Source organism: Cherax quadricarinatus, chromosome 2, assembly GCF_038502225.1.
Source record: "Cherax quadricarinatus isolate ZL_2023a chromosome 2, ASM3850222v1, whole genome shotgun sequence".
Taxonomy (NCBI): Eukaryota; Metazoa; Arthropoda; class Malacostraca; order Decapoda; family Parastacidae; genus Cherax; species Cherax quadricarinatus.
The window spans coordinates 56,136,796-56,148,963 of record NC_091293.1 but is presented as its reverse complement, the minus strand read 5'-3'; the positions used below and the strand labels follow the sequence as shown (position 1 = coordinate 56,148,963).

Here is a 12,168-nt window from a genome sequence, read left to right as displayed (position 1 = left end):
CCATACACTTTACCAGGTACACTCAACAGACTTATCCCCCTATAATTTTTGCACTCTCTTTTATCCCCTTTGCCTTTATACAAAGGAACTATGCATGCTCTCTGCCAATCCCTAGGTACCTTACCCTCTTCCATACATTTATTAAATAATTGCACCAACCACTCCAAAACTATATCCCCACCTGCTTTTAACATTTCTATCTTTATCCCATCAATCCCGGCTGCCTTACCCCCTTTCATTTTACCTACTGCCTCACGAACTTCCCCCACACTCACAACTGGCTCTTCCTCACTCCTACAAGATGTTATTCCTCCTTGCCCTATACACGAAATCACAGCTTCCCTATCTTCATCAACATTTAACAATTCCTCAAAATATTCCCTCCATCTTCCCAATACCTCTAACTCTCCATTTAATAACTCTCCTCTCCTATTTTTAACTGACAAATCCATTTGTTCTCTAGGCTTTCTTAACTTGTTAATCTCACTCCAAAACTTTTTCTTATTTTCAACAAAATTTGTTGATAACATCTCACCCACTCTCTCATTTGCTCTCTTTTTACATTGCTTCACCACTCTCTTAACCTCTCTCTTTTTCTCCATATACTCTTCCCTCCTTGCATCACTTCTACTTTGTAAAAACTTCTCATATGCTAACTTTTTCTCCCTTACTACTCTCTTTACATCATCATTCCACCAATCACTCCTCTTCCCTCCTGCACCCACTTTCCTGTAACCACAAACTTCTGCTGAACACTCTAACACTACATTTTTAAACCTACCCCATACCTCTTCGACCCCATTGCCTATGCTCTCATTAGCCCATCTATCCTCCAATAGCTGTTTATATCTTACCCTAACTGCCTCCTCTTTTAGTTTATAAACCTTCACCTCTCTCTTCCCTGATGCTTCTATTCTCCTTGTATCCCATCTACCTTTTACTCTCAGTGTAGCTACAACTAGAAAGTGATCTGATATATCTGTGGCCCCTCTATAAACATGTACATCCTGAAGTCTACTCAACAGTCTTTTATCTACCAATACATAATCCAACAAACTACTGTCATTTCGCCCTACATCATATCGTGTATACTTATTTATCCTCTTTTTCTTAAAATAAGTATTACCTATAACTAAACCCCTTTCTATACAAAGTTCAATCAAAGGGCTCCCATTATCATTTACACCTGGCACCCCAAACTTACCTACCACACCCTCTCTAAAAGTTTCTCCTACTTTAGCATTCAGGTCCCCTACCACAATTACTCTCTCACTTGGTTCAAAGGCTCCTATACATTCACTTAACATCTCCCAAAATCTCTCTCTCTCCTCTGCATTCCTCTCTTCTCCAGGTGCATACACGCTTATTATGACCCACTTCTCGCATCCAACCTTTACTTTAATCCACATAATTCTTGAATTTACACATTCATATTCTCTTTTCTCCTTCCATAACTGATCATTTAACATTACTGCTACCCCTTCCTTTGCTCTAACTCTCTCAGATACTCCAGATTTAATCCCATTTATTTCCCCACACTGAAATTCTCCTACCCCCTTCAGCTTTGTTTCGCTTAGAGCCAGGACATCCAACTTCTTTTCATTCATAACATCAGCAATCATCTGTTTCTTGTCATCCGCACTACATCCACGCACATTTAAGCATCCCAATTTTATAAAGTTTTTCTTCTTCTCTTTTTTAGTAAATGTATACAGGAGAAGGGGTTACTAGCCCATTGCTCCCGGCATTTTAGTCGCCTCATACGACACGCATGGCTTACGGAGGAAAGATTCTTTTCCACTTCCCCATGGACAATAGAAGAAATAAAAAAGAACAAGAGCTATTTAGAAAAAGGAGAAAAACCTAGATGTATGTATATATATATATATATGCATGTGCGTGTCTGTGAAGTGTGACCAAAGTGTAAGTAGGAGTAGCAAGATATCCCTGTTATCTAGCGTGTTTATGAGACAGGAAAAGAAACCAGCAATCCTACCATCATGCAAAACAGTTACAGGTTTTTGTTTCACAGTCATCTGGCAGGACGGTAGTACTTCCCTGGGTGGTTGCTGTCTACCAACCTACTACCTAAAGGCAATGTGTGGTGTAAATATTATGCACGGAATTCGTAGTGTGGAAATTAGATGGTGTGGGGTTACAAAAAGTATTATTCAGAGGGCTGAAGTTTGGTCATTTAGAGAGGATGGAGCAAAACAGAATGACTTAGAGAGTGTATAAATCTGTAGTGGAGGGGAGGAGGGGTTGGGGTCATCCTAGGAAAGGATGGAGGGAGAGGGTAAAAAAAGGTTGTATGTGCAAGGGGCCTGGACATGCAGCAGGCATGTGTGAGTGTATTAGATAGGATTGAATGGAGATAAATAGTCTTTGGGGCCTGATGAGCTATTGCAGTGTTAGCAGGGTAATATTTTGTGAAGGGATTCAGGGAAACTAGTTAGCCAGACTTGAGTACTGGAGGTGGGAAGTACAATGTCTGTACTTTAAAGGAGGGGTTTGGAATATTGGCTGTTTGGAGTGACAACTAAACTGTCATATCTGGGCACCTCTGCAAAGATAGTGATTAAGTGTAAATGATGGTGAAAATGTTGAATGAATGGTAAAAGTGTTTTTCTTTTTTGGGTCACCCTGCCATGGTGGGAGATGGCCGACGTGTTGAGAAAAAAAGTAATATGCTTGCCCCAGTTTTCCTTGAATAACTTGAAAGTAACTTATTGACCTATTTACTATAATTTTACTAATAATAATGAATGGAATGAAATCATTTTCACAATAATCATTCATCAATGAATGTTTTACAATTCTACTGAAAAAAATTTCTAATAGCCCAAATATTTGAAAATTTCATTTGGCAACCTGCCAGTCAGCTGCATCAGTGGTAAACAACCACAGAATGAACCATCAACATGTAATGCCTCAGGCTTAACATAATGTTATTACCATGGATACCATTCATCTTCATTTTCCAAAATTTAGCCAGTCAGAATTGGGGGCATCCTCGACACCAGAGCATCTTGTTCATCGTAAAATGCAGTCAGTAAACCACCAGTCTATGAAGGTGTATAACTAGCCCTTCATCAACTAGAAACCTAAATATACAAGCCAATAATTAGATCATAAATAATGATGGCATTTTGTAATTTGTATGGTACCTTTACTGTTAACTGGATATATGCTATGCCTCCTGCCTTACCTCCCATTTTAGTAAGGAAAAATCGACAAAAACTGGAAAGCAATGCACACATCAATGCCAATGAACATCTCCAACCCCTCTAGGCCAGTTCCACTAATAGTGGCATCATCAGAATGTACTTTGCATAAGTCTTGCATAACTGTCAGCCTTTTTTGTGTGCAGATTATAAGTAGATCTGCAATTCTTTTCAGTATAAAGATTAATTTAATCATCACTAGAAAACATTCAAAGTTAGGTGAGATTGTCTAAACTGTCACAATATTTTACCAATTCTATGTAAGCAGTGAAAAAAAATGTAAATATAGTGGAAATAAAAAGGAGACAAACTCTTGATTCCCCTCTTATGTGAGAATTAAATTATAGAAAAGGAAGCCTCTAAAACTACTAAAATCTTAAGAAGATAACTTACCCTGTCAAGTTTGTTGACATCTGAAGCATATATTGTATGTATCATCCTAAGATAACATGCTACATGTTATTCAGTAAAATTTCCTATATGTAATAAACTAACCATATCTGAAGCATAAACAGCATCAAATAGTGCCATGACAGTAACACACACTCCAATAGCATGACCATTAACAACAGCTACCAGTGGCTTGGGGAAGTCAATAAAAGCAGACACAAATCTGAAAAAAAAAATTATTTTAAATAACAATGCCTGGAGAATGAAAGTGAAAATGAATTATTAAGAATTATTAATGAATTATTGGGAGAAAAAAATATTTTAGATGTTTCATCCACATGATAAAGTGCTACTGTGTGTGAAACATCTACAATGAAGACTCTCCCTGCTTAGAGTAGGGCCCCAGTTTACAGAGCTTCACTTTTCGTTGCTTTGCTAATACATTTGTTTCAAATTACAGTATGGTTGTATTCTCGTTTTCCTGGTCTCATTTGATAGAATGAAAAACATATTATAGAAATAGAGGTGATTTTGATTGGTTTTACTATGATAAAAACCTTGAAATGGAGCTCAAAGTAGGGGAAATGTTTGATTTTTGCCGATGTTCAAAAGTAAACAAATGATGTCATTGTCCAATAAATGTCCAACTAGCCATTCTAATATGCAGTCATGAATGGGTTGACATTATTTATACAATTATTACAATATTGCAGTAGTCTGCATAACAGTAAATCTTCAATTTATTTTTTTTGAATAAAAATTCAAAATAGAAAGCAAGAGTAATATCAGAGGGGCCTGGAGACGTGACTGATGAACAAAGAAAATGTTATTTTAGAGCCAGGAATGTCTGCATTGTTCATTCTGGACCCTATTTTGAAATTGTTATATTTTTTTAATTTTCGTGAAATTGGCCAAATTGCAAATTTCTGACCACGTTACTGGGTAGCTGAAATCGGTAAATGGGCAGTTTCCTATACTCAATCGATAGAACAAATGAGTTCTACAGAAATAGCTATGAGTTTGATCAACTGGAACAATGGAATTAGCTGAAAATAGGGCTCAAAGTGGGCGAAATCTCCGATTCGTCAATATCGCCGAGGCCACTAACTTCGCGAGAGCGTAATTCCATTAGTTTTCCATCAAATTTCGTTCTTTCAGTGTCGTTACAATCGGGAAAAGATTTTCTATCATTTCATGAGTTTTTTTTTTTCAGAAATTTTACGACACCAGGAGACACCTCAGGATATGGGGTTGCGACAGTCAAGGGGTTATGGTGTCTTCAAGACTAATAAGACACTATTGGTGATTTTAACATGTACCTGCACGCCAGCACAGTGTGCAAGTTTATTTAAGTACAGGTCCACATAAGTACACCTACCATCCAACTTACGACCTGCTCGACTTACGACCACTCGACTTTCGACTGTTTTTTTTGCCAAATTTCTGGGAAATAAACAACTATTTGTGTTGTACACAGTGTTTATCCTAAACCTTACAGTATAAAATACAGTACTAACAGCATAAAAAGTAAAGTAAAACATGAAACACCAAAATAAAACAATAAAATAAAGTCATTACAAAAATGTGATGTTGATATTCAGTAGTAATTCGACGCGTCCATTTCGACTTACGACTGGTTTCTCGGAACCGAACTCGGTCGTAAGTCGGATGGTAGGTGTATAATAATCAGAGTACAGTGGACCCCCGGTTAACGATATTTTTTCACTTCAGAAGTATGTTCAGGTGCCAGTACTGACCAAATTTTTTCCCATAAGGAATATTGTGAAGTAGATTAGTCCATTTCAGACCCCCAAACATACACATACAACCGCACTTACATAAATACACTTACATAATTGGTCGCATTCGGAGGTGATCGTTATGCGGGGGTCCACTGTATATATAAAATATGAAATAAGTTTAAAACACTTGAAATTTTTGAAAGTTTCCAGACATAATGGAGAGTCATGGTCACTGAGAATGTAAAAAAACCGGGTGGGGCGCAGTGACCGTATTAGAAAGTCAGGTAGGGGAGCCGTATAGAGAGTTTTGGTCATAATTTGAAAGGTCCATGTTAGAGGAATGCCGTAAGGCAAAACGCTGTACAGCAGGCCCTACTGTATACTCTTTTTGTGCTACAATGGCATCTAAGGGTAGCTGTGATAAAATGAGGAGTCACAAGGCTCTTATTTTAAGTGCCAAGTTAGAAATAATTAAACTCAGTGAGCAAAATATGTCTATGGCTGTGAAAGTACTGATAATTGTACTTAAGTATATCTGTATCAAAATAAACTTACTGTGCTGGCATGCAAGTACATTAAAAAATCACTACAGTTTTCATCCTTAAGTCTGTTCCAGAAGGTCAACTGAAATCCGAAATGGACGAAAACCGAAGTAATACTTCCCATAAGAAATAATGTAAATCCAATTAATCTGTTGCAGGCGGCCAAAAAATATTAACAAAACATACATTTTATAAAGAATAACTATAGTTTTACATACAGAAAACAATGAGAAATTAATCTTTCTTCTTTCAACACACCGGCCGTATCCCACCGAGGCAGGGTGGCCCAAAAGGAAAAACGAAAGTTTCTCCTTTTACATTTAGTAATATATACAGGAGAAGAGGTTACTAGCCCCTTGCTCCCGGCATTTTAGTCGCCTCTTACAACACGCATGGCTTACGGAGGAAGAATTCTGTTCCACTTCCCCATGGAGATAAGAGGAAATAAACAAGAATAAGAACTAGAAAGAAAATAGAAGAAAACCCAGAGGGGTGTGTATATATGTGCTTGTACATGTATGTGTAGTGTGACCTAAGTGTAAGTAGAAGTAGCAAGACGTACCTGAAATCTTGCATGTTCATGAGACAGAAAAAAGGACACCAGCAATCCTACCATCATGTAAAACAATTACAGGCTTTCGTTTTACACTCACTTGGCAGGACGGTAGTACCTCCCTGGGCGGTTGCTGTCTACCAACCTACTACCTACTGAGAAATTAATATAAAGCATTAATTTTAATGGATAAATAAACTAAATTTAAATCAGCTTTACCTTTACTGAAGACTCTTGCTGGCATATTATTTACGAGATCCACATGCAACTGCCTTGCCTTTTCGCAAATTATTGCCTCCACAACACTATCTCCCGCTAACTGTTTTTTGCTGAGCCACACCAACAACAACTTCTCAACATCTTTGATTGTTTGCCATCACTACCACCCTCTACTACCATCACTACTACCCTCTACCACCATCACAACCACTATCACCCTGTACTACCATCACAATGACTACCCCCCTGTACCACCCTGTATCACCATCAATACCACAATCACTACCATCCTCTACCTTTGTAGAGGGTGGTAGTGATATTTCTCCACAAAACTTTGCAACTCATTCTACGTGTTCTTTCTTGAATTCTACCAGGTTTCTCACCTTCTTTACCAAAGGGCTGCTCTCTGAACTTTCTTTGGCCCCATGGTGGCTTATTTCAGAGTCGCAATCAATAAACAAGCACAAAAACAATGGATGAACATGTGGAGTATTGCTAACTCAACGATAGAGAGAGGCAGACGAAGTCTGGCGGGTGGACGCATCTGATATGGACGATTTCCGAGTGGATGTACGAAACCCAGGGGAAAATTTCGCCAAAAAAAGTGCTCGAAATCAGAATTGTGCCATTTCCGCACCGGATGAAAACTGGGGGTTCACTGTATTTCGCACAGTCATTTTTATTTTTTTGGGTTATCCTAAGTAATTTACACATACAGTGGAACCTCTACTAGTGAGCGCATCCACGTGCGAGTTTTTCCAAATATGAGCAGTCGATGGGTCGATTTTTTGCTTCCATAAGCGAGCAGACCTCAAGGCAGGTTCCTTGATGCTGGTGAGGGGCTCTGTGAGGGGAATTGTATCTCATTTGTTTGTTGGACTATCTAATTGAAACTTGGGCAATGTGTGATGGAAAGATGCTTCTTAACGTACACCAAACATGAAAGAAATTGGAGAATAAGTAATGGAGTTCACTTCTCAGCAATTAGCCACTCCTTAGGGGTATTTTCGTATGGTTTTTATGGTTGTATTTTCGTTATTTTGGTCTCATATGATAGAATGGAAGATATACGTATTACAGAAATAGACATAATTTTGATTGCATTCACAATGAAAAGTACCTTTAAATTGAGGTCAACGTATGAGAAATGCTCCATTGCTTGGGTTGACATTATTTATACAATTATTGCAATAATGCATAACATGAATTACATATTTTATTCATTTTAGAGTATATATCAGGTTTCTATGTTAATTATTATGTCACATTAGATGAAGCGAGATAGATAAATAAGCCGTAGAGTTGATATTAGCGAAATTACTGAAGTACAGAATTCCACTGGAACGGATTAATTGCATTTCAATTAATTTAAATGAGGAAAATTGACTCTGCAAACGAGCAAATCCAGTTGCGAGCAAGGTCATGGAATGGATTAAACTCACAAGTATAGGTTCCACTGTAATTGTTTTACATGATGGTAGGATTGCTGGTGTCTTTTTTCTGTCTCATAAACATGCAAGATTTCAGGTACGTCTTGAAAAATGGACGTCCAATACCTGTCCAAGTGCGTTTAATACATGTCCATCTGACAGTGTCTATTACATGTCCACCCAAAACACTGACATTACAGGTGCTCCTTGACTTATGATGGTTTGACTTGTGATATTTCGACTTTACAATGGTGTAAAAGCAATTACTTTGGACATGAAACTTAAGATAATTACCCAGGATGCAAATCTATAACTTGCATTCATTTATTCACTGTTCAGTACTGGTATTTAGTTACAATAATTATTTGTTTATTTACTTATTCAGTGACAGTAATTACTTATTTAGTCAGAATATTATATTCATCCTAGGTAGCAGGTTGGTAGACAGCAACCGCCCAGGGAGGTACTACTGTCCTGCCAAGTGAGTGTACAACCAAAGCCTGTAATTGTTTTACATGATGGTAGGATTGCTGGTGTCCTTTTTTCTGTCTCATAAACATGCAAGATTTCAGGTACGTCTTGCTACTTCTACTAACACTTAGATCACACTACACATACATGTACAAGCATGTATATACACACCCCTCTGGGTTTTCTTCTATTTTCTTTCAAGTTCTTGTTCTTGTTTAATATCCTCTTATCTGGGGAAGTGGAAAAGAATTCTTCCTCCGTAAGCCATGCGTGTTGTAAGAGGCGACTCAAATGCCGGGAGCAAGGGGATAGTAACCCCTTCTCCCGTATAAATTACTAAATTTAAAAAGAGAAACTTTCGCTTTTCTTTTTGGGCCACCCTGCCTTGGTGGGATATGGCCAGTTTGTTGAAAAAAAAAATTATATTCATATTCGACTTGCGATATTTACGACTTCTGATGGGCTTGTTGGAACGTAACCTCATTGTAAGTTGAGGAGCACCTGTCTATATACATTTATGGAGCAGTTTCCCTACAATATACCTTACATATACAAATTATCATCACATTAATGCAACAGCCTGCATAACAGCTCCCATGAGCCAGGGTGTACTGTCAGTGATTCAGTCTGTTTACAGAATTTGTGAGCTGTGTGTGTTTGTATTCTGGCAATTTTTTACATTCCATTTACTTTTGTAACCTTTTTTTTTTTTTGTAGGCCTAGCTCTACTGCACACTTAATACATACTGAAGATAAATTCGAAGCTAGCAGAGGCTGGTTTGAAAGGTGCAGGGAAAGAAGCTAACTTCACAACATCAAAGTGCAGAGTGAATAATATAAAAAGGGAATTTGTTTGGTATTCTGGTAGTGGGGAGTTAATGATATGTCTTCAGAGGCTTCTTCTTTTATTCTTAAGTAGTGGTGGGTACACAGGCTTGTGTTGTGCCCATGGCCCGGGAGGGCTATGCCCACGAGAGAGAGCTGGGAGTACTTGTGTCTTCCTGCTAGGCTGCTGTGTGAGAGAGGGTGAGGCAAGTCTGGGCATACTGAAGTGGCAAGGCCTCTAGGTGGCAGCACCAGCATGGCGCAAAATATGAACTAAGCTGGCAGACAGCATGGGCTGTCTGTGCAGACAGTACAGGCTGTCTACAATAACGGTTTATCAAATGAGGCAGATTTACCAAGCAACAGATTTTTAATGTCGATGAAACCACATTATTATGGAAGAAGATACTCTCTAGGTCATTTATTGCTAAAGAAGAGAAGTTGCAAAAGACAGGCTAACACTCTTGCTAGGGGCTAATGCTGCTCATCACTCACTCTAAGCTAAAAATGAAAATATTTTATGTAATGAGTGTACTGTATATGCATTTTTTTTTTTTTTTTGCCTAGTTCTATTGGTCACTTAACCCGTAAACGGTCCAAACGCAGATCTATGTTCTTGCTGCTAACACTTCAAACGTAGATCTACATTTTATATTTCCTGCCTCCAAATTTGGCATGATTGGCCTGAGATGCCTCGTCAGTGTGCGTGCAGTATTAAAAAAATCTGGGACCACTTAGTACCCTATGGGAGCACCAGTTCAGTTAAGCGCCAGCTAAAGAAAGCAGTGAGGCAAACACTTGGGATTCACGGATGTCATATACAGTGGACCCCTGCATACCGATTTTAATCCGTGCAAGAGGGGTCATTGTTATGCGAAATAATCGGTATGCGAATGAATTTTCCCCATAAGAAATAATGGAAATAAAATTAATCCGTGCAAGACACCCAAAAGTATGAAAAAAAAATTTTTACCACATGAAATATACATTTTCCCACACACAAAGAGAAGGATACATGCACAATAGTAGAGTAGTACATGCACAGTATATATTGTGCATGTACTAGTCTACTAAATGAAGAATAAATGACACTTACCTTTATTGAAGATGCAGCAATGACTGATGAGACACTGTGTCCTGGGAGTGCCTTTTCCTCCTGAGTACTGTAGGTCCTGTTTGGCATTTTCTTCCAGAACAGGCCTTATCACACTGTGTATGCCACTATGATTCTTAAATCTCTCAAACCAACCTTTGCTGGCTTTAAATTCACCAATATGAGCACTAGTTCCAGGCATTTTTCCCTGTTCACCTGGGTGTTAGTCGACTTGTGTGGGTTGCATCCTGGGAGACAAGATTAAGGACCCCAATGGAAATAAGTTAGACAGTCTTCGATGACACTGACTTTTTTGGGTTATCCTGGGTGGCAAATCCTCTGGGGTTAATTGTTTCTTGGTATTCTCAATAAGCCACACCAAGAACGGTGCTACAGCAGCAGCAGCAGCTGACGGTGGTACAGCAGCAACAGACGATGCTACAGCAGCAGCAGACGATGCTACAGCAGCAGCAGACAATGCTACAGCAGCAGCAGACGATGCTACAGCAGCAGCAGCAGCTGACGGTGGTACAGCAGCAACAGACGATGCTACAGCAGCAGCAGACGATGCTACAGCAGCAGCAGCAGCTGACGGTGGTACAGCAGCAACAGACGATGCTACAGCAGCAACAGACGATGTTACAGCAGCAGCAGACGATGCTACAGCAGCAGCAGCAGCTGACGGTGGTACAGCAGCAACAGACGATGCTACAGCAGCAACAGACGATGTTACAGCAGCAGCAGACGATGCTACAGCAGCAGCAGCAGCTGACGGTGGTACAGCAGCAACAGACGACGCTACAGCAGCAACAGACGATGTTACAGCAGCAGCAGACGATGCTACAGCAGCAGCAGCAGCTGACAGTGCAGCAGCAGCAGCAGCAGCAGCTGTACCACCAATAGTAGCGATGGTTGATTGGGGTTTATTATACAACTTGGCCAGCTCGGAGACACGCACTCCACTTTCATACTTATCAATGATCTTTTTCTTCATCTCTATTGTAATTCTCACCCTTATTGCTGTAGGGTTGGCACTAGAAGCTTTCTTGGGGCCCATGGTCACTTATTTTCCAGAAAAAGCACCGAAAACACTGTAATAATACGAAATATTCCGATTGTATGCTTGGATGTTACCGCGGAGGCTGGCTGGTAAACAATGCCACCGGCGGAACATGTGAGCGTGGCTCAGGCCGCACATTGGACGCGTCTAGGACGAAAATCGGTGAGCGGGTTTTTAAGCGGTATGTGAGGCAAAATTTTTGCGATTAAAGCAAGCGGTATGCGGATTAATCGCTATGTGATGCCATCGGTATGCGGGGGTCCACTGTAGTATTAACACTCCCATTTTAAGAGGAAAGTGATGTTGACCCTGAGTTTAGTGGCTTTGAGGTGGATGTGGCCATAAGTGGTCCAGGAAATATCAAAAACCTCGATAATAACCCATGTGCAACATTTGTGCAATTTTTTTTTTTTCAACAAGTCGGCCGTCTCCCACCGAGGCAGGGTGACCCAAAAAAGAAAGAAAATCCCCCCCAAAAAAATACTTTCATCATCATTCAACACTTTCACCACACTCACACATTATCACTGTTTTTGCAGAGGTGCTCAGACTACAACAGTTTAGAAGCATATACGTATAAAGATACACAACATATCCCTCCAAACTGCCAATATCCCAA

General features: G+C 39.5%; 1 protein-coding gene across 3 annotated transcripts in view; it reads right to left on the bottom strand.

The window, feature by feature from the left end:
* LOC128694615 (enoyl-CoA delta isomerase 2-like) overlaps positions 1–12,168 on the bottom strand; it is a 223,433-nt gene that overhangs the window by 108,982 nt on the left and 102,283 nt on the right. For all 3 annotated transcript variants that reach the window (XM_070088394.1, XM_070088385.1, XM_070088389.1), the window contains exon 6: positions 3,720–3,837. In XM_070088394.1, the coding sequence (XP_069944495.1) occupies positions 3,720–3,837 (118 nt within the window). The remainder of the gene's footprint in view (positions 1–3,719; positions 3,838–12,168) is intronic.